The following is a 26,420-nucleotide window of genomic DNA, read 5'->3' on the forward strand; positions in this document are numbered from 1 at the left end:
AATAAGGACATAAACTGTGGAAGTGGTAATAGATCTAGATGAACAGGAAGGACTAAATAAAATTCACAAGTTTCATCATTTGTTCAAAAATAGGGGATGAAAAGAAAAAGAAAATATTAAATATGAATCACTCTTAGATATCAGACTAATTAACTGAAAAACAATTACTGTTTATTGGAATAAAGAAGTTAAAATGGGAGAGGCACTGGCTTGAGGGGATTAATTATCAGTAATAGAATTTCAAGTTGGTGCTAGGACATTTAACTGGAGCCGCCCTTTCAGCCTTTCTCAACAGAGTTCCACAAGAGTTTTAAGCCCTCTTGCCCTAAGTCATCCGTTCGTTTATAATAGATTAATTTACCTTTTGTGCATTTAGAATGGTACTAGTTATGTACCATCCTTGGAAGAATTGGGGAAATACATAGTCAAATTGTTTTTTGTGTTCTGTGGTTCAGATGAAAAACTTCAGTCAAGAAAGGCAACTTATGGGCTTCCCTGGTGGGGCAGTGGTTGAGAGTCCGCCTGCCGATGCAGGGGACGCAGGTTCGTGCCCCGGTCCGGGAAGATCCCACATGCCGCGGAGCGGCTGGGCCCGTGAGCCATGGCCGCTGAGCGTCCGGAGCCTGTGCTCCGCAACGGGAGAGGCCACAAAAGTGAGAGGCCCGCGTACCGAAAAAAATAAATGAAAAAATAAATTTAATTAATTAATTAAAAAAGAAAGGCAACTTATACACAGTTGAATACCTGGAGCTAGAGCTTGTAAAGCAATAGGGATATGTAGGGCGTTGGCAAGGAAGTAATGGCTGGGGCCTCGGGGCTCATTTCCTTGAAGAAAGGGGATTCTCAGGGTTCAAGGCCCCAGCATGAGGAAGTACCCATGGGTGGAAAGGGTGGAAAAGGAACCAGTAAAAGTTACATAGTGTTCAGAGAAGAAAGAGAATAATTCCCATGTTTAGTAGTGTCACAGAAGCATGGAGTAGATGGTACATACAGTTCAAGATGAGTGAAAACTAAAATAAGGTCTGTGAGTTTGTCCTTTGGGCATCATTACTGGACTTTGAGGATTCCATTCCCATAAGTTGTTGGAGGCAGAAGTCCAATTCCTAAGTACTAATCCGGGACTCGTTAGGTGGGAAGTCGAGGTAGCAAGTCTTAAGCCCTTGGTTAAGAAGTTTATCATTGAAAAGAGGGCTAGAAACATAACTGTAGGTAAAGAAGAGGCAGCTCATTTAGCAAATCCGTACAAAAGAAGAGAGGTAGAGCTCAAGAAGAAAGGAGGTCTTAAAGGCACTGTAGAGGGAAAGGATGTGAAGTGGATTGCCTCTAGGGCTTACGGGGAAAGGATTAATCTAGGAAAGAAGGGAAAAGGATAATTAAGGGAGCCTAGTTCTAATGTTGAAACTTGTTTTATTTATCAGAATAGTCATTCTTTTATGTGTTCACTGTAAGAGATGTCTAAATATAGTAAATAAAATAAAAGGTTACCCCCAAAAGTCTAAAAATAGTCATCTCTATTTGTTAAAGAAGTATTTGCTAATAATGATTAAGCATAATGAAAAGAAAAAATGTGAATCAAAATTTATATTTCAACTTCAGTTTCTACCACAAAGTTGTTGTCTGACCAACAGTAATAATAATAATAATGTTTCCTTTTAAGAATTTGTACTTAAGGTATTATTTCATACAGAATATTTATACAGTTGTCCCTCAGTATCCATGGGACATTGGTTCCAGGACTCCCCACTGATACCAAAATCTGTGGATGCTCAAGTCTCTTATATAAAATGGTGTAATATTTGCATATGACCTACACACATCCTGCCTTATACTTTAGATCATCTCTTTTACTTATAATACTTAATACAATATAAATAATTGTAAATACAATGTAAATGCTATGTAAATAGTTGCCAGCATTTGTTGAAACTTTCTGGAGTTTTTTCTTTCTGTTTTTTTAAATATTCTCCATCAGTAGTTGGTTTAATCTGCAGATGTGGAACCCATGGATACAGAGGGCCAACTGTGCAGTGTTTTATAGTTTAAAAAAGCTTTTGTGTATATTATTTTATCCTTAAATAAATATTGTGAGGTAGATGTTATAACTTCTTCTCATAAAAGAAAACTGAGACTCAGTGGGATTAAAGGATTTGCCTAAGAGTCCATAGCTGAAGAGAGGCAGAACCCAATTTTGGACCCATAGTTTCTAACTTGAAATAAGTCTAGTGTTCTATTTAATTATACCAACCACAAACTGAAATGAATTACATATTTTAGATTCTGTTTTATGCTATCTGATTATTTGATATGAAATAATAATAGCCCTTTTCTAGACATCTATGCTGTTCTTTTCACTTTTCTCAGTTTCCATGAGAAAAATAAGCTGATAATCATGAGAATAATAGAATCATAGAATTTTACAACTGGATGGAATTTTGTGAGGCAGCTAATCCAGCTCATTAATTTTACAAATTAAAAAACTTAAATGGAGATTGGGAAAGGGACATTCACTCAGCTAGTTAGCAGCAGAACTAAGAACCTAGGTTTCTTGCTGAACATTATTTCTACTAATGTTGGCTGCTATTGTGAACAGTAATACTCACATTATAGGTCAGTGTTCTTCTGTTTGATTTTACTGAAACCTGTTTTCTCGCCAAGTAATTTCATTTAGGATTAAAATCAGTGGGCCATCCTTCACTAATAACTGCCAGTGCTGCTGAACAAATGAGGAGGCAAGCTTCCTAGTGTTGAGATGTTTATACTGCAGAAAATTACTTTTAAGTTGGTCATAGTTCCCTTCTAATAAGAAGAGATTGGCAGAGGGGAAGGTAAAGTTGGTAAGCTTATACAGATTCATAATAAATTAAAGAATAAAGAAAGGCAGATAAGTAAAAACAACTGAAAAAAAAATTTTTTTTAAGAAGGAAGACTTCTCTGGTGGTCCAGTGGTTAAGACTCCACGCTTCCACTGCAGGGGGCTAGGGTTCAATCCCTGGTCAGGGAACTAAGATCCTGCATGCCGCATGACATGGCCAAAAAAAATTTTTAAATAAAAATAAATAAACTTAAAGGAAAGGGAAAAAATCTAAAAGAACAGGAATCCTGGAAAATGTACTAGAAAGACAGAGAGTAGTTGGCAATAAAGGCACAACTTAGAGAAGAGAAATTTTAAAAATTGAATTCAAGTGGATGGAATATTTAAGTGGGAATAAAGCTGAGAAGAGCAGTTACTAATAGGGAATAATTGGCCTGAGCCATCAAATAATATTTTATATCTGTTTTAATTATTAAGGCATGGTTTTTATAGATTTTAAGTACACTGTTATAAACACAAGCCAGTTTTAATTATTTAATTTTGTCTCTGTAAAATTCTCTCTTGGACCTAAAACATGAATGAACTTTTCTGTTTTTGCTTTTAAGAGTGTAGAAAATATAGCTTCATCAGTGCTTGGGAAGTCTCTCTTTGTTAATTGGCCTCATCTTGAAGAAGCTAGAGTTGTTGGTGTATCAGATGGAGAAACTAAGTAAGATTTTATTTATAATTTTTAAAGTTTATATGTGCTTTGCTATTTGTTGGCTTTTATTCATACATTTTAACTGATATAATATTTGTAAAATATTTACACTCTATAGTGAAAATGAAAGTCCTCTAATCATACCACTCCAGGTTCAACCACTATTGACAGTTTATTGTACATACCTTGAGATGCATATTTTTTATTAGTATTTTATTTTATTTTTTAAATTAAATTTTATTGGAGTATAGTTGCTTTATAATGTTGAGATGCATATTTTAGATGCATATATTATTTTTTCCCTTTTGCCTTCTTTTCCTTTCAATAGCTTGGAGGTTCTATATCCTAATTCTTTTCTACCAGTTATCATTATATAAATTAGCAAATATATTTCTTTCTGACAAGAATAAATAGCATATGTAACCTTACCTTTTCCATGCCTTTCCCAGGTTTCATTTAAATAATATATTAAAAAACACGTATCTTCTATTCTAAAAATAATTTCTTAACATTTTATTCAAGTTCACAATCATTTTATCAGTGATTATTTAGACAAGCTATTCTTTGTCATCTTTTACTTGGTCTGATATCTTGTTCTTTTGTTATTTTTCATGTCTAGAACTTTCTAAAGTAATTTTTTTTTCGGAGAAAATGTGAGGATGTTAATGTTTTCTGAGTTATTACATATCCAAAAGGTTTTTTTGGTTGTTTTTCTCATGCATAGGTTTAGAGTTAGAGGCCTAATCCTTTTTCCTTAGGTCTCTGCAAACGTATCTCAGTTGTGTTTTGTTGCGTAATTTTGTAGATGAGAAGTCAGTACCAGTATGAACTGGTATTGAACATTCTTTTTTTATCATCAAAATTCGGTTCCCCTGCCTTTTTGATGAAGTCCAGTTATCAGTTTTTAGTTTTATGGATCGTGCTTTTGGTCTAAGAACTCTTGACCTAGCCCTAGGTCCCAAAGAAGATTTTCTCCAAAAAGTTTTATAGTTTTACCTTCTCCTTTTACATTTAAATCCATGATCCATTTTGAATTAATTTTTATATAAGGTATGAGGTTTGGGTCAAGTTTCATATGTTTACCTATGAATATTGAATTAACTCGAGTACTATTTGTTGAAAAAACTCTCCTTCCTCCATTAGTTTGCTTTTACACCTATGTCAAAAATAAGTTGAGCATATTTGTATGGGTCTACTTGTGGGTTCTCTGTGTTGTTGCATTTGCCTCTATGTCTATTTTTATGCCTACACCACATTGTCTTGTTACTGTAGCTATGTAGTAAGTCTTAACCTTAGGTAGAGCGATTCCTTACTTTTTTTTTTTTTCAAAATTGTTTTAACTATTTTTGGTCCTTTGCCTTTCTATATATAGTTTAGAATAATTTTTTTTATATTTATAAAAATTTTTGAGAAATTTTGATAGGAATTGTACTAAACTTATAATTTGTGGAGATTTGACATCTTTACTATGTTGAGTCTTCTGATCCAAATGGATAAATGAAGCTCCATTTATCTCTCCATTTATTTTAATCTTTGATTTCTTTTATCACTATTTTGTTTCCTCAGCATACTGAACCTGTATATGTTTTGTTAGATTTATACCTACCTAAGTATTTAAAACTTTTTGGAGCAACTATAGATAGTATTATGTTTTCAATTTCAGTTTCCCCAGCCAGTATATAGAAATGTAATTGATTTCTGTATGTTGATTTTATATCCTAGGACCTGGCTAAACTTACTTCCCTGCCTTTTTTCTTAAAGTCCAAGCCAGTTATTTTTTAGAATTCTGAATTTACCTAGTTGTTTCCTCTTAGTGTCATTTAAGTTGGTCCTCCATCCCACATGTTTCCTGTGAAACTGGGAGTTAGGTATAGTGGCTTGATTAGAATCAAGTTAAACTTTTTTAGCAAAACTACTTTATTGGGGCTTCCCTGGTGGCGCAGTGCTTGAGAGTCCACCTGCCGATGCAGGGGACACGGGTTCGTGCCTCGGTCCGGGAAGATCCCACATGCCGCGGAGCGGCTAGGCCTGTGAGCCATGGCCGCTGAGCCTGCGCGTCCGGAGCCTGTGCTCCTCAACGGGAGAGGCCACAACAGTGAGAGGCCCGCGTACCTCAAAAAAAAAAAAAAAAAAAACTACTTTATTGAATTTGAGAGTATTAATTCTTTAAAATTTTATATTTTTATTATGTATTTAGTTTAATTTCTTATAGAGAAAGAATAATAATTTGTTTTAAATTTTGATTAAAATTTTTTACAAGTGTTTGTTCTGAAATTCATATTACAGTTTTTAAAAAGGAGGCTTTTTGTTTTTTGGGTTTTTACCATTATACCATGTAGAAATCTTTTCACTTTGAAGACTCACACTACTAGAACTCTATATTAAACCACAAATTTGTGGGTAATATAATTTTAATTTTTAAGGTTTTACTTGGAAGAACCTGCAGGAACACAGAAGCTTTATTTGGGAAGAACTGCACCACCCTCTAAAGTGGTCCATCTTGGAGACAAAGAACAATCTAACTGGACAAAAGAAGTACAAGGAATTTCAGAATAGTGAGTGTCATAAATAGTATTTAATGTCATTGAACTAGAATGTGGTGGTCTAATGTACTTATTTTTTAACTTATTTTCCACTTAGTGTGATTACTCTGAATACTGACTGCATCTTCATTTTATGGTCTAAAAAAGTAATGAGTTCTAATTTAAAATAAAATCTGGTTAGCAGCAGTTAGAGCCTTGCCCAGTTTGTCACTAAAATACTTCATGATGTACAAAAAAAAAAGAAAAGACATAATCACTTACACTAGGAATACACAGTTCATAAGTTGCCTGAATTTGAGAGTTAATTTCACTAACCATAAGGCCACTGAATTTCTTGGCCACATGTAACTAATAAAAATAGGAGGGCATACTCTCCTTTGTTCTTCACCCTTCCCTCCTCCCTACTCCCCTCCTCCCTACACCCAAGTCCCTTATGCTCTGAATTCAGAAATGCAAGGTCTATACCAGCTAAGTAAAGAAGAAGCTAACCCTCCTTGGAATGCTAATTTTCAGGGTGCTTTGTGTCCCATGATCCCACCCTAACAGTACCTCTCCTTTTTCATCCAAACACTAGAATTCCCTAAACCAAAACAGAATAATAGAAACTGGCAGTGGCACGTGAAATGGTGTTATAAATGTATATCAGTCAGCCCTCCTGTTCATACTGTAGTAGCATCCATTGATAAATGGGAACTCAAGGAGACACCTCTTCTACAATTATAGGAGCTAATACAGGCCATAATATCCTTATTCAAAGATGATTAAACAGGAAATATGTAAAAAGACCATGAAAAGCTATCCAACATAAAAGGAGATGAACACAGCTGTCAGGGGGAGAAGAGCATTTTTGGCCTCCCAATAGTGTAAGTTAGATACCCCTGTCATAGCTCACATCATTCTGAATTTTCTTTTATCGCATATAAATAGAATCATAATAATAAATTTATGAATGTGGTTACTTTAAGACTCTTTTCATAGATAGTAGGCTCCATAAGGGTAGGGAACATATCTGGTTTTTTCACCATAATTTTAATTTAGCTATATAAAATATATGTATATATAATAATGTTATTTAACTATATATAGTGTATATTATATAATACATATATTTTTGTATAAACACATATACGAAAATAAAATTATGATTTCTATAATGAGCTCAGTAGATGGTCTGAATAGTAATATGGGCATACTGAAAAGTGAATCAGTGGGCTAAAAGATCAAGCTAAGGAATTTCTTCAGCACATAGTACACAAAGAGATGAAAATAGTATAGTCAGAATTTCTGATATGTAGCTGAGAGGAGTTCTAGAAAGAGGAAATGGAAAGGAGACAAGAAAATATCCCTCAGGTGAAGAATGATTGCATCTTCATATCAGGAATCAGCACACTTTTTCTGTAAAGGCCAAATACTAAATACTTTAGGCTTTGTAGACTTTACAGTTTTTGTCACAACTTCTCAACTCTGTTGTTATATCACAAAAGCAGCCATAGATATTAAATAAATGATTGACTGTGTTCCAGTAAATTTTATTTATAAGAATAGGAGGCAGTCTGGATTTAGCCCGTTACCATAGTTTGCCAACCCCTACTTTAGACTGAAAAGGCTCACTGAATGCCCCTCCCTGTCAATCTCTATTTTCTCTTTCTGGATTTACCTATTCTGGATGTTTCATATAAATAGAGTCACATAATATGTGACCTTTTGTGTCTGGCTTCTTTTACTTAGCATGTTTAGGGGGTTCATACATATTGTAGTATATGTCAATACTTACTTCTTTTTATGGCCAAATATTTCATTGTATGGATATACCACCTTTTGTTCGTGCATTCATCTGTTGGACATATGGCTTCTTTCCACCTTTTTGCTATTGTGAATAGTGCTGTTATGAGCATAGGTCTATAAATATTTGTTTGATTACTTGTTTCCAGTTCTTTGGTTACATACTTAGGAGTGGAATTGCCAGGCTGTTTGGCAGTTCTCTGTTTAACTTTCTGAGGAACTGTGAAACTGTTTTCCACAGTGGCTGCACTGTTTTACATTCCCATCAGCAGTATACAAGTGTTCCAGTCTCTCCACATCCTTTCCAACACTTTTCTTTTTTTTTTTTTTTTGGCTGCATTGGGTCTTTGTTGCTATATGTGGGCTTTCTCTAGTTGTGGCGAGTGGAGGCCACTCTTCATTGCAGTGCACGGGCTTCTCATTGTGGTGGCTTCTCTTGGTGCAGAGCACGGGCTCTAGGCGCACAGGCTTCAGTAGTTGTGGCACACGGGCTCAATAGTTGTGGCTCACGGGCTCTAGAGCGCAGGCTCAGTAGTTGTGGCACATGGGCTTAGTTGCTCCACAGCATGTGGGATCTTCCCAGACCAGGGCTTAAACCCGTGTCCCCAGCACTGGCAGGCTGATTCTTAACCACTGCGCCACCAGGGAAGTCCCACAGCGCTTCTTGTTTTCAGTTTTTTGTTATAGCCAGCCTAGTGGGTATGAAACACAGGAGTTTCTTACAACTCTATGAGTTCTTATTTAATCTTACAGACTTTGGGAAAGGTAGCCACAGGATAATGCAAAAAGTCTTAAGTTAGGTACTCAGAACTGCTAGCATATTTATTTAAAGTTTATTTAAGCATTTGATTATGAGTTGGTAGTTTGAATGATGATTATCATCTTAGAATATATGCACACTCATACACATCTATATTTATTTTTTATTTTTTCTTTGAGCTACCTGAGAAGAAAAGGAATAATAATAAATGAAACATCTGCAGTTGTATATGGTCAGTTACTCACAGGTCGTAAATACCAAGTAAATCAAAATGGTGAAGTCCGTCTAGAGAAACAGTGGTCAAAACAAGTTCTTCCATTTGTTTATCAAACTATTGTCCAAGTAAGTCTCCTTCAGGTCTCAATTCTATCTTAATGTACACTGTTGCACACTGTATAAAGAAAACACTATATCATATTAATATGCAGCAATATATAATAGATATTATTATTTAATGTAATTTGCAAAATACTGTAGTGTTTAAAAGGAGTATAACACGCTCAGACACTCATTCTGTGTATGGTTAGGAAACTTTTCTTTTGTATTTATTTATTATTCTCACAAAAAGTTTGCTTTAAATAAATTAGTAAATACAAAAAGCATTTGCTTTTGTGTTTGTGATCTTAGATGTTGTAAGGGGGCAAATTTTTTTAAATGCATGTAGTGATCATGTAATTTGGGGGAAGCAGTATAGCATAGTGATTAAGAGTACTGACTGAGTTGACTTCTTAGCCATATGACCTTGGGCAAGATCACCTTTCTGTGCTTTAGTTTCCTCATCTATAAAGTGGGGCTAGTAATGGTCTCTGCCACAGAGGGTTGTCTTCAGGATGAAATGAACTAATAAATATGTAAAGTACCTAGAAGAGTGTCTGGCATATAAGGAGATAATAAATTTTAGATTCTGGTATTGTTATGTAGAAAATCTTTACATTTGACATTTGTAGACAGCATAGTCATAATCCCATAGGAAAAAATCTTGATATGCAGTCTATAGAAATTTTGACTGTAACGATTCACTTTTATATTTCATTATACATAGGACATCCGAGCTTTTGACTCCCGTTTCTCCAATATTAAAACATTGGATGACTTGTTTCCTCCTAGAAGTATGGTCTTTATGCTGGGAACACCCTATTATGGATGCACTGGAGAAGTTAGTACCTGTTATTATTACTATTAAATTTCTTTATGGTTTCAAGTTAATACAGTTATTTAACTTCTCTTCATTTAGGCATAAAATAAAATGTAATACTGAAGGGGGAAAAAAGAAAGAGTTCATTCATCTAATTTATAAACACAATATTTGGCTATATATCTTTAGTGTTGAGCACACTGAGATCAGGAGGTGGTGGAAGAAGAATTCAGATTCTAATCTCTTTTTTCATAGGTTTATTTATTGTAGTACGGATGAAGCAATTCTGAAATTATTTTCAATGTATTATTGGGTTGATGAATTGATAAATGTGTTGATGTTTTGGGGAACTCCAGCTCTCACATGGGAAAAGGTACTTGTAAGTATAGAACAGGAGAATGCAAGAAAGGACCTGTGGGAACAGATTAGAATTGGAGGTATTAATGTGAACTCATGATTGCTAAAATACTTTATACGTGTGTATGTGTATGTATATAGGCACATGTATATGGGTATATTTATGTATGTTTGTAGATAATATGAATGCATATGTGCCTATACGTACATATATTTTCTAGCCCTATTTGCTCATAAGGATTGGAAGCAAAGATACCCTGGTAGCATGTAACACTCTGATCTTGATCTCTAACACCGTATCCCACAAAAAGGAACTGGCCTTCTCAGAGAAATGGCTGATTACAGGGCTGAGGCAGAATAAGTACACGATGAGCCTAGAACTACTAGTTATGCGGGAAAGCAAGGAAGTACTCACAAGAATGATGTGAGCATATGTGGTACACAGGTACCAGGTTGAAGAGGCTCCTACCGGCCAAATCTGGGACTGTTTAAGTACCAAAGTAATTGAGTACATATTGAATTATAAACCATCAGGGGCGGGGAATAGGAATGCATGATTCCATAGTGATAATAAATAGGTAAATAAATGGAGAAAGGAAAGACTTTTGCCTATATTATCATGTCAGGGATAATTGTGGAGGGAATGAGGGAGTTGGAAAACCATCATTTAACAAGCATAATGATTCAGATTGAATCAGGCAACAATCATCATTGGAAGCTAAATCTAAGGGGAATTTTTGATCAGGAGCAAGATATTTTCATGGTTTTAGAAAGTGTCTCCCCACAGATTGTTTATTTAGTTGCAAGGAAAACAAAAAACTATAACTGTACAGTAAAGAAATTGAGCAACATCTTGATTGTGTGATCAAAATTAAAAAATAGTGAGGAACAGATGAACATCATGTACCTCCAGATGGGGTACTCTACAAAGGACACATCCTCTGTGCACTATTCTGGCTGAGAATATGTAATATTAACCTAATCACGAGAAACACTAGACAAATCCCAAATGTAGAAATGTTTTTAAAAAGTCAGGGTAGGGGGCTTCCCTGGTGGCGCAGTGGTTGAGAGTCTGCTTGCCAATGCAGGGGACATGGGTTCGTGCCCCGGTCCGGGAGGATCCCACGTGCTGCGGAGCGGCTGGGCCCGTGAGCTATGGCCGCTGGGCCTGCGCGTCCGGAGCCTGTGCTCCTCAATGAGAGAGGCCACAACAGTGAGAGGCCCGCATATCGCAAAAAAAAAAAAAAAAAAAAAAAAAAAAAAGTCAGGGTAGAGAGGGAGGAATGAACTGTATTCTTCAAAATGTCAGTGTATGAAAGACAAAGGCTCTGGATATATTAAAAGAGGCTAAAGAGATATGACAACTAAATGCAATATCTGATCCTAGCCTGATCCTGTAGTAGAGGGAGTAAAGAGTTTTCTATAAATATAGGTCACTTTTAGGTCAACTGACAAAACTGGTGTATGGACAGTGGATTAGATAAAAGTATTGTGTTGTAAATTTATGTATTTAATAACTGTACTGTGGTAATATAATAAAATATCCTCTTCTTAGGAAATATGCACCAAAATATTTAGGGATAATGGACATGATATATATAATATACCCTCAGAAAGTTTCAAAAAATAATTATGTGTATGTAAATACACACATAGAGCACAAATGTTAAATGGAGTTAAATGTCGATAATAGGTGAATCTGGGTAAATGTTCTTTGACTTGTTTTATTTTTGCAACTTTTTGGTAGTTTGAAGTTATTTGCAAATTAAAGTTAATTTTTTTTAAAAGGCTGGTTAACAACTGGTTAAAGCAAGGTACAATGACTCAAATTTATAAGCACATCCACTTACAAATTCGAAGAAAATGTCCACTATCTACTTTTATTGTGTTACTGTATTTCAGAAATACTAAACACTACTCAAATAAGTAGAAAAACAAGTAAATAAAATGTAGTGAAAGAGACTAAAACATACTGTGATTTTTTTCTTTTTTTTTCCCTCCAAGGTTCAGGATTCAGGGGATGTGATTACAGAAGGCAGGATTCGTGTGATTTTCAGTATTCCATGTGAACCCAATCTTGATGCTTTAATACAAAACCAGCATGTGAGTACTATAGTCCGTGTGATTTAATTTAGAATTGATTACCTTTAAAAATGTTAGAAAGATATTTTTGGTACCTCCTTTGAATTATTGCAAATATTTTATTTAACACTGATTAAATTCTCTCACAGTTGTATCTAGTATTAGTTAAAAATAAGTGGAATCTGTGCTCAAAACTTCATGCAAATCTTTGGGGGAAAAACTGCTGAGATCCCACTATTAATCTATAATGGTTGTTGTTAATGGTTGTTGGTAGTGTGGCTTGTGGGATCTTAGTTCCATGACCAAGGATTGAACCCAGGCCCTCAGGAGTGAGAGCCCGGAGTCCTAACCAGTGGACCGCCAGGGAATTCCCAGTGGCACATTGATTAGCATACCCTCTGGGAATAATCTTGGGTTTTTTTAAACCTTTCGTAATTAATCAAGGTCTGCATTTTTAGTTACAAGTAACAAATGACCTTCTTGCAAAGGTTATATGTCTCTACTCAGCTAAAGATGAACAGTCCCTAGAGAAAATTGGGAAACTGCACTTAAGTTCATGGCACCCTTTTATTTTTCTCTGCTAAAGTAAGGGGATAATCCCGATATCTATCATTTGTTTTTATTGATTGATTAGATAATTAACTTGACTGAAATTAATTCACATTCAGCCAGCCATTGCTACTTATATTTTATTTTTGCTAGTAGTAAAAATCTAAAACTTCATTTCCTGTGAAATGCGTTTAAGGCATTAGGCATCAGCATACCCGTGAGGAACCTTTATGGAAAGCAGAGAAGTCCCTAAAATCTTGCCATCAGGTCTCTTTTGGAGGAATAATTCAGAAGGCATAGTCAGGAAATCAGGAGAGTGGCCCTTTAGATGAAGAAGCTGGAACTCTGTTTGGGAGTCAGTGGAGGCAGAAGAACTTGTTGCTTCATCCCTGGCTTTTTTTAGATCTGACAGAGCCTACCCAATTCTAAGGGTACAGTGTTGCTAGGCATGCCTTCTCCAGTATACTTTCTTTCTCTTTACATATTTTCTTTATCTTTTACTCAAGCCTTCTTTCTCTACTTTTTATTTTATAATTTCTAGGATATTTGTGGTGATTTAATTAACTTTAACTATACCATAATCCAATATTTTTCAAAAGGAGTACTAATTGTATTTTGAGCAGGACTACTGTGTATTAAATAGGACTGCCCTGTATATGGCAAGACAATTGGCATCTTGGTGCCTGGACACTAAGTGTTCTTAACCTGTGTCAATTATTGTAACTGAATATGCCTCAACACATTTTCAGATACTTATTAGAAAAGTGGTACTACCTGTGATAGAGAACTATTGCCTTAATTCTTCCTTTATATTCTGAAATTATTTCTATATCTGATAATATTTTTGATTGTGTTGCATTCTTTACTAGCATATTAATGTATTTTAATAGTGACTTTATGTACCAGGTGACTAAAAAAATTTATCCATTTAGGGGTCATTGTAGACATGATCATTAAAAAAATAATCGTGGAAAATAATTCCTTACCATTCTCTGTAAATTTTGCTTTGCTGATGATAAAAATCCTTACATTCCCATGAAATAAGAATATAAAATATTTGTATAATTTATTAAATATAGTATATTTATTATATTTATATATTCATTTACATGAACATAGTATATGAAATCCATTTAAGATAAGTATGTATTATTATTATTACATACATAATGTTAGGAGTATATGGTAGCTTACCATAGTTGGTACTGGATTTGTGAGTAATTTACTTCCTGGTTAAAAATTGTATGATCTGGTAATTTTTTTTTTAATTTGACTGTCTTCATAGTTTCTTCCCATAAGTACACAAATAAAGGTTACATTTCATTGACTGAATTATATTAACAATGTATTAATTATGAGCCTATTCATACTTATTTTCATATGATAAATGATTTGGGGAAACAAATATTACTTATATCTATATATGAAGGACACTCAGTTTTGCTCAGTAGCAACTATTTTGATGACATACTCATGTTTTAATTCAATGTAATAATTATCAAGACCTCAATTTTTCCCAGGTATTTTACCAGGTCCTTCTTAGAACATGAAAATTAATTTTTTAAAAATCGTTCTCGCCTACAGAGTTTGCCATTTAATACTTACTGTAGAGTTTATTTCTTGAGGCAGTTTCACAAACTGTATGTTTCCTCCCCCTTTCATTCATCCTTGGGAATTCTGTTCTTTAAGGAGAGAGAGGAGCAGAAATATTCTGCCTATAAATCCTTTAACAAAAAGCAGGGTGGGGGGTAATAGGTCACTTACTTTTGAGAATCCTTACATTGCCACAATCCAAAATGTTAGTGATGTCTTATCTCCAGATTTTAAAGGTAAAGAAATGCTGCTTTAATGCTTTGTGTTTCCATAATTGACCTTTTTGTTTTTATATTTAAAGAAATATTCTATAAAGTACAACCCAGGATATGTGTTGGCCAGTCGCCTTGGAGTGAGTGGATACCTTGTTTCAAGGTTTACAGGAAGTATTTTTATTGGAAGAGGATCTAGGAGAAAGTAAGTTTATGTTAGAGAAATTTACTTAAAGTGGCAGAAAAAAATTAAATAATAAAGATAAAATGGTTAATATTTCAGTATTTATTTTCCCTTATTAATTGCTCTGAATTTTCTTTAAAGATTATGCATAGATTCCTCTGATGGTGATCTTTTATCTAAATGGCACATGCTTTAGGTGTTTGGAAAGACAGTTCTTATTTTTAGCAGCTAACAAATTGAACCTTGAAAAAAGGTATCAGATGGTGTGTGTGAATCTCAATTATATATTTCCCTACATTTCCTTATTTCATTCTCCTCTCAATTACATAATCTATTTGTATGCTTTGTTGACTTGGGTTTTGAAGCCTTTCCTCTAGTTTTTCCACTACTGCTACTTTGGAAATAACCATGATAACTAAAATGTAGAAAACCAATCAAGACTAAACTTTTCTAAAAATTGAAAGCAAAGCTTTTTATTCTTTGAACAAAATTTTAAAACTTTTGTGTGTGTGTGTGTGTGTGGTTTAAATTCAGCCCTCATGGAGACCATAAAGCAAATGTGGGTTTGAATCTCAAATTCAACAAAAAAAATGAGGAGGTACCTGGATATACTAAGAAAGTTGGAAGTGAATGGATGTATTCATCTGCAGCAGAACAACTTCTTGCAGAGTACTTGGAGAGGTAAGTGCCTAGCAAGATCCTGCTAGGCATCCAACAATGTAGGAATGTGATAACTATTTTGCCTTGCTGATAAGAAAAATGTTTCCTTTAGTAAAATGTGACATATGTTAATATAAACTTAATTTAGTGTCATGAAGCATCATAGCCACTAGTTAAAATAGAGTAGAAAAATACTGTACTTACATTATTCAAAATTAAAAAGGAAGGTGAGAATTGGCCTCCTTTTAATTAAAAATTTCCTTAACTTACTATCTTAAGTTATTCACTACTCTGCATGTCTGTGTCAGTAGTAAGAGGATTGGTATGGATAAACAAAACAACTCTTGGCGTAGTGAATTTTCTTAAAACTCCAGCTGGACAATAGATTACTATCCTAGAATCACTGAATTTAATTGCTGAAATAAATAGTCTAAGAAGTCAACAAGTCTCAGCTCCTCCTTATAAAAATGAGAAATCTGAGTACCAAGATTTACTGAATTAGTGTCAACAATTCATAGGAAATGCTGTACTTCTGGTTAGCAATTGAATGTTCTGTCCATTGTTCCACTGGTTTCTAACCTTCTTATATTTGAGGATCCCTGTATTAGTTTCCTAGAGCTGCCTTAACAAAATACCACAAACTGGTTGGCTTAAAACGACAGAAATTTATTGTCTCACAGTTCTGAACACCAGAGTCCAAAATCAAGATGTTGATAGGGCCATGCCTCCCCTGAAGGTGCTAGGGAAGGACCTGTTCCATACCTGTCTCCTAGCTTCCTGTAGCCTCACGAGTTTTGTTCCTTAGCCTATAGATGCATCACCCCAATCTTCCATCTTCACATGGTTCTCTCCTTATGTGTCTTCATATCATCTTTTTCTAAAATTTTATTGGAGTATAGTTGATTTACAATGTTGTGTTAGTTTCAGGTGTACAGCAAAGTTACTCAGTTATACGTATACATATATTCATTCATTTTTAGATTATTTTCTCTTACGGGTTATCACAGAATATTGAATAGAGTTCCCTGTGCTATACAGTATGTCCTTGTTGGTTATCTATCTTATATAAGTAGTGTGTGTATGTTCATCCCAAGCTCCTGATTTATCCCTCCCTGCCACATTTCCCCTTTGGTAACCATAAGTTTGTTTTGGATACCTGTAAGTCTGTTTCTGTTTTGTAAATACGTACATTTGTATCATTTTTTTGAAAATTAGATTCCACATATGAGTGATATCATATATTTGTCTTTGTCTGACTTGCTTCACTTAGTATGATAATCTCTAGGTCCATCCATGTTGCTGCAAATGACATTATTTCATTCTTTTTTATAGCTGAGTAATATTTGATTGCACATACGTACCACATCTTTATCCATTTCTCTGTTGATGACATTTAGGTTGCTTCCATGTCTTGGCTATTGTAAATAATAGTACTGCAATGAACATTGGGGTGTATGTGTCTTTTCGGATTATGGTTTTCTCCAGATATATGCCCAGGAGTGGGATTGCTGGATCATATGGTAGTACTGTTTTTAGTTTTTTAAGGAACCTCTATACTCTTCTCCATAGTTGTTGTTCCAATTCACATTCCCACCAACAGTGTAAGAGGGTTCCCTTTTCTCCACACCCTGTCCAGTGTTTACTGTTTGTGGAATTTTTGCTGATGGCCATTCTGACCCATGTGAGGTAATACCTCATTCTAGTTTTGATTTACATTTCTCTGATAATTAGCGATTTGAGCATCTTTTCATGTGCTTTTTGGACATCTTTATGTCTTCTTTGGAAAAATATCTATTTAGATCTGCCCATTTTTTGATTGGGTTGCTTATTTTTTTGATATAGAGCTGCATGAACTGTTTGTGTATTTTGGAGATTAACCCCTTGTCAGTCGCTTCATTTGCAAATATTTTCTCCCATTCTAAGGATTGTCTTTTCATTTTGTTTATGGTTTCCTTTGCTGCATATCATCTTTCCTTTGTTTCTGTCTCTGTGTCCAAATTTCCCCTTTTTATAAGGACACCAGTCATATTGGATTAGGGCCTATCCTAATGACATTTTAGTTTGATTACTTCTTTTAAAATCCTATTTCAAAATAAAGTCAGATTCTGAGGTACTAGGAGTTGGGACTTCAGTTATGTCTTATGTTGGGGTGGGCGTGGGGGAGACACATTTCAACTGCATATTACCATCTAAAAATTTAGATAATTTCTTCTATTTACCTCCATGTTTCCTTAAAAATGTCATATTTAGACTGCTTTTTCTTGATTTTTCAACTTGACATATGCATTGATTTCATGCCATGGATGATGAAGCTTTAGCTTTCTTTTACCAGCCCCGCTCCCCATTCCCTTACCTCCCTACACACATGAACACATTTCCCCTCTCATTATAGTTTTATCACAATTTTTTAAATTAAATCTGTTCTTAAGGTTTAGTCGATTAAGGTAAATGTAAATGGTCACCTCTGGATCTTGTAGAGTATTGCATTTCCTTTCTTGTACACATTTTTGTTCTTTTCTGTGTTGTTTATTCATTTGTTTCTTATCTATGTTCACGTAACCAATGCGGCCCCAGACTCTGTGCCATAGCTGGAAAACTTAATACAGTCAAACAGGTCATGTGACCTCTCAGTTCCATTTTCTTCTTGTATACTTCCTCTTAAAACTGTCTTTCTTCCTGCTTCAGTGTGAACTAATTGCTCTCCTGGGCTGTTGTACAGCTTTCATTCAAGTTTCTCTTTACTCTCATCCTAGGAATTCCCTTCACCATTCTTCTGCATAGGATTCCTTTATTTCCGGGCTTTCATGCTTTATTCCTTCTGATTTATGTCTGCATTTTGATGGAGCACTTATGCCAGTGGCTTCCTGAGAAAGCTTACATGTCTGGAAATTTCTTTAAACCTCCCTGATACTTGGTTGATAGCTCGCCTGGGTCTAGAATCCTAGATTGCAGATTATTTTCCTTCAGAATTTGAAAAGCGCTGCTCCATTCTCCTGTTTCCTTTGCTGTCAAGAAGTCTTGTGTTATTCTGATTCTTAATCTTTGTGCATGATCTGTTTTTCATTTTCTGAAACCTTTTTAGAATCTTCCCTTTACCAATACTATTTTAATAATGTGAAGATGTGTGCCTTGGAATGGGTCTTTTTTCTTTCATTTTGCTGTTCAGCCCTTTCAAACTTGAAACTGATGCCCTTCCATTCTGAGAAACTTTATTGTATTATTTCTTTGATAATTTCCTCCTCACCATTTTGTTGTTGTCATTCTCTCTTTCTAGGACTCTTTTTTTTTTTTTTTTTTTTTTTTTTTTTTTTTTTTTGCGGTACACGGGCTTCTCACTGCTGTGGCCTCTCCTGTTGCGGAGCACAGGCTCCGGATGCTCAGGCTCAGCGGCCATGGCCCACGGGCCCAGCCGCTCTGCGGCATGTGGGATCTTCCTGGACCGCGGCACGAACCCGCATCCCCTGCATCGGCAGGCGGACTCTCAACCACTGCGCCACCATGGAAGCCCTAGGACTCCTTTTGATAGATGTTAGACCTTCTGGATTAATTCTCCTAATTTTCTTATCTCTTTTCATCCGTTTTCTGTATTATACTCCTGTTCTACTCTGTGGGAGATTTCTTCAGCTTTAACTTATTTTTTATTTAATCATTTTTAATTTCTAGAAGTGTTTCCTTATTCTCTGGCATTCCTTTTTTGTAGCATCTTGTTCTTATAATGAATGAAATATCTTCTTTTATTTCTCTGAAGATAGTAATCTAGATTTTCTTCTATTCTTAATACTTTCTGTTTACTACAAATTGCTTTTATTTTTCCTTTTCTGTTTGATTTGATCTCTGTTTTCATGTTAAAGTTTTTTTTTTTTTTTGGTCTTGTGGTTCATATTTTCTATTCAGTGATTAAAGAGGTGACTGGATGGGCTTCCCTGGTGGCGCAGTGGTTGAGAGTCTCCCTGCTGATGCAGGGGGCACGGCTTCATGCCCCGGTCTGGGAAGATCCCACATGCCGTGGAGCGGCTGGGCCCATGAGCCATGGCCGCTGAGCCTGCACGTCCGGAGCCTGTGCTCCGCAACGGGAGAGGCCACAACAGTGAGAGGCCCACGTACCGCAAAAAAAAAAAAAAAAAAAAAAAAAATGCTGACTGGAAATTTAATGTGCTTCAGTGAGGCTTCTCTGGTGGGACTTGGCTGTTGCAGCAGAGCATCTCCAAATATCACTACCTATATGTATATCTTTTCTCTTGAGCTGGGTAGTTTTCCCAGAAAGGTATTCTGCAGCCTTTTTCTTGGAGGACAGATATGGAGAACAAAACTGACTTCCAGTGTTCTGGAAATTAACCAGAGTAAGGGGGTCTCATTACATAGTGGATACTGTGGTACACACCCAGATGTCTCTTCACGACTCAGGACCTACTCCCTGGGCAGCAGGAATGCTGCTGTCTCACAGCCCTCAGCAGTGAGCCCTCTTCAGGAATTGCCCGACAGAAGAGAACTGCCTCACCTAAAGTTATGTCCCTTTCCCACAACAGCCACACATCCAATACCTCATCAACAAGAAGATGTAAAGGCTCAGCCAACCTGATTGCCCCAGTTCAGGATAAGTCTGAGGAGCCATCTGCTACTTTGAGATCTCTATGCTACTGGCCAAGGAGTTCATTAAGATTGAACCACAGCCCAACTTCTCCCTGAGCCCAATTCCCCTTCCTTCTTTCCCTTCCACAGGTGTTATTTCCACAGAACACACTAATAAACTTTTTCCATGTTTATCTCCATCTCAGAGTCTGCTTCTTAAAGATGTTATACTTCCTAGCCTGCTTCCTAGTGGCATGTTGTATAGTAATATTTTCACTGATCCCCTGTTTTCAGTAGGGCACCTATCCTCTCTTCCTCATGCCCCACCTATCCAGTTTCCTGTGCCTGGATTACCCAAGGCTCGAGCAGCCCCCATTTAGCCTCTCTGAAAGTAAACTACATGATTTACGCTGAGGTGGAGGTGACTGCCTAACTACTTATTATACAAAATTTTCAACTAAAAGCCTGTTAAACCCACCCCATACTGCAGCATCAAAATGTATGGAGCCCATATCTCCTGAGCTTTTGCAGACTTTCACAGTTCACATCAACTTGCTTCTTGTTGACTTCCCACTCTGTTGACTTAGGGTACAGCTTATTCCTATCTGTCAAGTCAGTTCATACATATCTATTCAGTTTTCAGTTTCTAAAATTTTGTTAACTCAGCATGTACTATCAGATTCTCTGCTTCTCTCTTCATCTGTCTTTATAGGTCCATGCCCTTTTTTCTACTTTACTATTCTTTTAGCAGGCTGGGAAGGGAGCAGAAATAAGCACATGTGTTCAGTCTGCTATGTGTATTTGAAAGTACTACAGTACACTGTTAGAGAACAATGGAATTTTGAGGAATATCAGAAGAAACTTTTAGTGGATTTTCATTTGCTCTTTTGTGGAGTGCTCTAGCTTTATTGTGAAAACTAGAAAATGAACCTGTATACATTATTTTTGTCCATTTATCACCTGTCATTATAGTCTAAGAGGGATAGAGTCAGTAATTGAATCATCATAGTTTCAATTATAAAAATTTCAATTATAAAAATCATAGTTTAATTATACTTAAGAATTGAATCATTTCTCCCTCATCTTTTTTTGAGGACCTATGAATACTTTCAATCTTTCGGTCTCTATCCCTTATATGTTTACATAATTAGTCCTCAGTATATTTAATATATCCCCTTAGGATCCAGAAATTTGATAGGAAGTTTATATGAAATTAGCCATATTTTTAAAAGCAGTATTTTTGTTTGTTTGTTCGGCTAGAGCTCCAGAACTGTTTAGTTATATAGCCAAAAATAGCCAAGAGGATGTGTTCTATGAAGACGACATTTGGCCTGGAGAAAATGAGAATGGGTAAGCAAAATTTATGAGATTTATTGCCACATAGTTCAACTTAGTGGTTCTACTGAAGGGTAGTAGTTAGTTTATCAAGAATTTATATTACTCTTGGGGGGAGGGTTTTGTATTGTTTTGTTCTTGCTTTATGATCTTAATATAATTTTTTATTTCATTTAATCAGTAAAGTACTTTTAAACTAATTTTTGTGTTTCATTATAATTACTGAGAAATAACATGTCCATGTTTATATTGGATTCATAATTAGCCCCAATTAAGTGGTGTGATTGATTATATATTTGATATCTTTTATAATTTGTAGCCCTCAGAAAGTTCATATCAGGCCTTTTATATAAACCCTCAGAAAGTTTCAATTAATGTGAAAAAATTATTGTTTTTAATATAGTGCTGAGAAAGTTCAAGAAATTATTACTTGGCTAAAGGGACATCCTGTCAGTACTTTGTCTCGTTCTTCTTGTGATTTACAAATTCTGGATGCAGCTATTGTTGAGAAAATTGAAGAAGAAGTTGAAAAGTGCAAGGTACTAATTTTCAATAACGAAGATTACTGATGAGATTTGAAGTTAAATGAACTATATGTTATCCTACAAATAATTTATTTGTATTTCAATCATATAAAACATATACTTAGTGATTCTAAATTATGTCAAAATATTCTGTAATTTAAAAAAATATTCCAGCCTTTTCCAGTGTCCATTAAGTTTGTCTAAATAAATATAAATGCCCATCTTTTTTCTTTTGGCCGCACCCTGTGGCATGTGGGATCTTAGTTCCCCGACCAGGGATCGAACCCATGCCCCTTGCATTGGGAGCATGGAGTCTTAACCACTGGAACACCAGGGAAGTCCCTAAAGCCATAGCATTTAAATTTTATGTCCTTGTAGTGTTTCTAATTTTAAGAATTAATATTTTCTGAGTCTAGTCAATAGAAAGTTTGTGATTGAGAAATAAGGTTAATTCCCTATTCTTTCCTATTCTAAGTTCTTTAAAAGATACAGTTCATCTTTTTATAGAACATAAAAATTATATTTATTTCACTTTTATTTCCCACTGATAAACTCATTCAGTTACTAAGTATTTTTGAAATCCCACTTAAACTATCCTTTTTTTATGTCTTGATTTTAAAAAGCAGTAACCTGTGTAGGCTTAACTGTTTTATCTGTTTTGATTCCCAATCTTGATGCAATAGAAAATGGGTTAATTTGATGCCTTTTTTTAACTTACAATTTTATTTTTCATATATTTGCCTTTTTATTAAAATGATGTTGCTTTCCTAACACAGTGCTCTCTTGTTTGAACTAATAGCAGAGTAAGTTAAGAACTGGTCTCTCACGTCATTTTCCCCCATCCCTCTTTCAGTATTTAAAACCTTAGGCAAGATAGTTAACCTTTCCATGCCTCCATTTCCTGATTGGTAAAATAAGAATAAAATAGTCCTCATATAGTCCTCAAAAGAATTAACTGAGTTAATACATATAAGCTCGTAATAATGCCTAGCTATTATTAATGCTTAATAATACTTAGCTATTATTATTTGAATTCTCTTATCACATGCTCAAGAGCTATGAATTCGGTCTGGAAAACCACCACTAGATGACTCTTTAAGAAAAAATGTAAGGCTCAGAGCCAAGAGTTTGATATTTTGAAAGGTTAATGATATTCAGCTGAGGATAGAAAGCCTGCATTTCTTTTTAATTGTCTTTCAATGTAAAGTCTATTTGTCCAGTATGGTTTTTGAAATGAGTTTTCCACTTAACAAAAGTTTATAGCTTTAAGCCCTCAATTTTTATTTGAACCCATTTGGATGCAGAGCTTTCTAAAATGTTTTACACATTCTCCCCTTACTTTGCAAACTGAAGATACACATACAAAGTTGTAGTCCATTATTTTGATTACAACATTTTTAAAATGTATGTACATATAGATAAGACAGGACTTTTTTATTAAACCTGTTAATGAGTCAAGGAGGAGCAGTTATGAGTGACTTTTTTTTTCCCCTTTTCAGTGTTATAATGTTATTAGGGTAATAAAGAAAAGAAGGAGAAAAAACTAAAAAATGAACATAACATTCTGAATATAATTTAAACTTTTCTTTTTAATGCTGGGTCATCATTAAAAGTATTCCTAGTTTTCTTATTGACAGTGGTTCCCAAACTCAGCTAATTATCAAAATTACTGGAGGAGCTTTTTAAAAAACGTGCATTCTGGATTCCACCCTCAGAGCAGTACTTCTTGAACTTTGCAAATGAATCACTGGGGGATCTTGATAAAATACAGATTCTGATTCAGTAGCTCTAGGATGAGCAGCTCTTGATATTCTGCATTTCTACCAAGCTCCCAGGTGATCACACTTTCAGTAGTCTTTCCCCAGAACTTCTCATTTTAGTAGCTGTGGGTTGGGGCCTATAGTGAAAATGCCCTAGTCTATTAATTTGCCTAATGAGTCAGGTTTGAATGCCATATTTTCTAATCAATGCTGTAATTATAGTAATAATGCCTAGGGATGTGTTAGATCATATGGGTTGTTTTTTCATATGCAATCCTCCAGGCACAGTTCTTGTGTCTGCTTTTTTAAATTACTTTAAATCTTTTCTCATATTCTTTTTTCTTGCTATTGTCAGTAGGCACCAGTTGTACTCTATCAGTACTTCTAGTCTGCTATGCCCTGGAAACATAGACACCTTGTCAGTAAGACCTTCGCTTTTCACCCTATTTAAAATTTCAGTCTCTCCCCACACTGCTGATCCCCCTTCTCTGCTTTATATTCCTCTATGCTTTTTATCTTCAAACATGCTATTTTTTTCCCTTAGTTTGTTTCTTGTATGTCTCCCGCAACTAGAATAGAAGAACAGTTCACTGTTCTATCTCCAGTACCTAAATCAATAAATGGCACATAAATAGAACTCAGTAAATATTTATTGATAGATAGAAATGAAATATCTCTATAATAAAAGAAAATAGACTCTGTTTAAAGGCTGGAGCATTTTACTGTATATAAGTACAAGAACTCTATAGTACATGGACTCTGTAGCTTAGGGCTGTTTTGTGCCCTTTTGTACTTATGTCCATAAGCTATAGTCTAAAAATAGGTGACTATCATTACAAGTAAACTGCTGCCATTTTTCCTACCAGGTAAGAATTCACTTTTTGAAAATATTTAGTGTAAATCATAGTAATGGATTGCAATGGTTATAAAGTATTCTCACTTTTTTTTTTTACACAGTATATTTTTCCCTGTTAATTTTTTTAATAGATCTTTATTGGAGTATAATTGCTTCACAATACTATGTTTCTGTTGTACACCAAAGTGAATCAGCCATATGCATACATATGTCCCCATATCCCCTCCCTCTTGAGCCTCCCTCCCATCCTCCCTATTCCACCCCTCTAGGTCATCGCAAAGCACCGAGCTGATCTCCCTGTGCTATGCTGCTGCTTCCCACTATCTAACTATTTTACATTTGGTAGTGTATATATTGTCAATGCTACTCTCACTTCACCCCAGCTTCCCCCTCCCACCCTGTGTCCTCAAGTCCATTCTCTATGTCTACATCTGTATTCCTGCCCTGCAACTAGGTTCATCCATACCATTTTTTTTTTCTAAATTCCATATATATGCGTTAGCATACGGTATTTGTTTTTCTCTTTCTGACTTACTTCACTCTATTGACAGACTCTGGGTCCATCCACCTCACTACAAATAACTCAATTTTGTTTCTTTTCATGGCTGAGTAATATTCCATTGTATATATGTGTCACATCTTCTTTTCTTTTATAAAGTGAAAGGTGTTTTTTTTTAAATTAATTTATTTTATTTTTGGCTGCATTGGGTCTCTGTTGGGACATGGGCTTTTCTCTAGTTGCACTGAGCGGGGGCTACTCTTCATTGTGGTGTGCATTGTGGTGCGGTGGCTTCTCTTGCTGCGGAGCACGGGCTCTAGGCACGTGGGAGGCACGTGGGCTCAGTAGTTGTGGCTCATGGGCTCTAGAGCGCAGGCTCAGTAGTTGTGACGCACAGGCTTAGTTGCTCCGCGGCATGTGAGATCTTCCCGGGCCAGGGCTCGAACCCGTGTCCCCAGCATTGGCAGGCGGATTCTTAACCGCTGTGCCACCAGTGAAACCCGCCACATCTTCTTTATCCATTCATCTGTCAGTGGATATTTAGGTTGCTTCCATGTCCTGGCTATTGTAAATAGAGCTGCAATGAACATTTTGGTACATGACTCTTTTTGAATTATGGTTTTCTCAGGGTATATGCCCAGTAGTGGGATTCCTGGGTCATATGATAGTTCTATTTTTAGTTTTTTGGTTTTTATTTTTTTGCGGTACGTGGGCCTCTCACTGTTGTGGCCTCTCCCATTGCGGAGCACAGGCTCCAGATGCACAGGCTCAGCGGCCATGGCTCACAGACCCAGCCACTCCGCGGCATGTGGGATCTTCCCGGACCGGGGCACGAACCCGTGTCCCCTGCATCGGCAGGCGGACTCTCAACCACTGTGCCACCAGGGAAGCCCTCTATTTTTAGTTTTTTAAGGAACATCCATATGGTTCTCCATAGTGGTTGTATCAATGTACCTTCCCACCAACAGTGCAGGAGGGTACCCTTTTCACCACACCCTTTCCAGCATTTATTGTTTCTACATTTTTTGATAACTGCCATTCTGACTGGTGTGACATGATACCTCATTGTAGTTTTGATTTGCATCTCTCTAATAATTAGTGATGTTGAGCATCTTTTCACGTGGCTCTTGGCCATCTGTATGTCTTCCTTGGTGAAATGTCTGTTTAGGTCTTCTGCCCATTTTTTAATTGGATTGTTTTTTTGTTATTGAGCTCCATGAGCTGTTTGTATATTTTGGACATTAATCCTTTGTCTATTGTTTCATTTGCAAGTATTTTCTCCCATTCTGAGGGTTGTCTTTTTGTCTTGTTTATGGTTTGCTTTGCTGTGCAAAAGCTTTTAAGTTTAATTAAGTCCCATTTACTTATTTTTGTTTTTATTTCCATTACTCTAGGAGGTGGATCAAAAGAGATCTTGCTGTGGTTTATATCGAAGCGTATTTTTCCTATGTTTTCCTCTAAGAGTTTTATATTGTCTGGTCTTACATTTAGGTCTTTAAACCATTTGG

General features: G+C 35.7%; 1 protein-coding gene across 3 annotated transcripts in view; it reads left to right on the forward strand.

The window, feature by feature from the left end:
• The window catches only part of XRN1 (5'-3' exoribonuclease 1), a 105,801-nt gene that overhangs the window by 38,782 nt on the left and 40,599 nt on the right, over positions 1-26,420 (forward strand). For all 3 annotated transcript variants that reach the window (XM_079922486.1, XM_079922484.1, XM_079922485.1), the window contains exons 19-27: positions 3,418-3,521; positions 5,936-6,067; positions 8,777-8,939; positions 9,640-9,753; positions 12,094-12,192; positions 14,615-14,730; positions 15,244-15,390; positions 21,199-21,288; positions 21,677-21,812. In XM_079922486.1, the coding sequence (XP_079778612.1) occupies positions 3,418-3,521; positions 5,936-6,067; positions 8,777-8,939; positions 9,640-9,753; positions 12,094-12,192; positions 14,615-14,730; positions 15,244-15,390; positions 21,199-21,288; positions 21,677-21,812 (1,101 nt within the window). The remainder of the gene's footprint in view (positions 1-3,417; positions 3,522-5,935; positions 6,068-8,776; positions 8,940-9,639; positions 9,754-12,093; positions 12,193-14,614; positions 14,731-15,243; positions 15,391-21,198; positions 21,289-21,676; positions 21,813-26,420) is intronic.

Source organism: Stenella coeruleoalba (genome assembly GCF_951394435.1).
Source record: "Stenella coeruleoalba genome assembly, chromosome: 5".
Classification (NCBI taxonomy): Eukaryota; Metazoa; Chordata; class Mammalia; order Artiodactyla; family Delphinidae; genus Stenella; species Stenella coeruleoalba.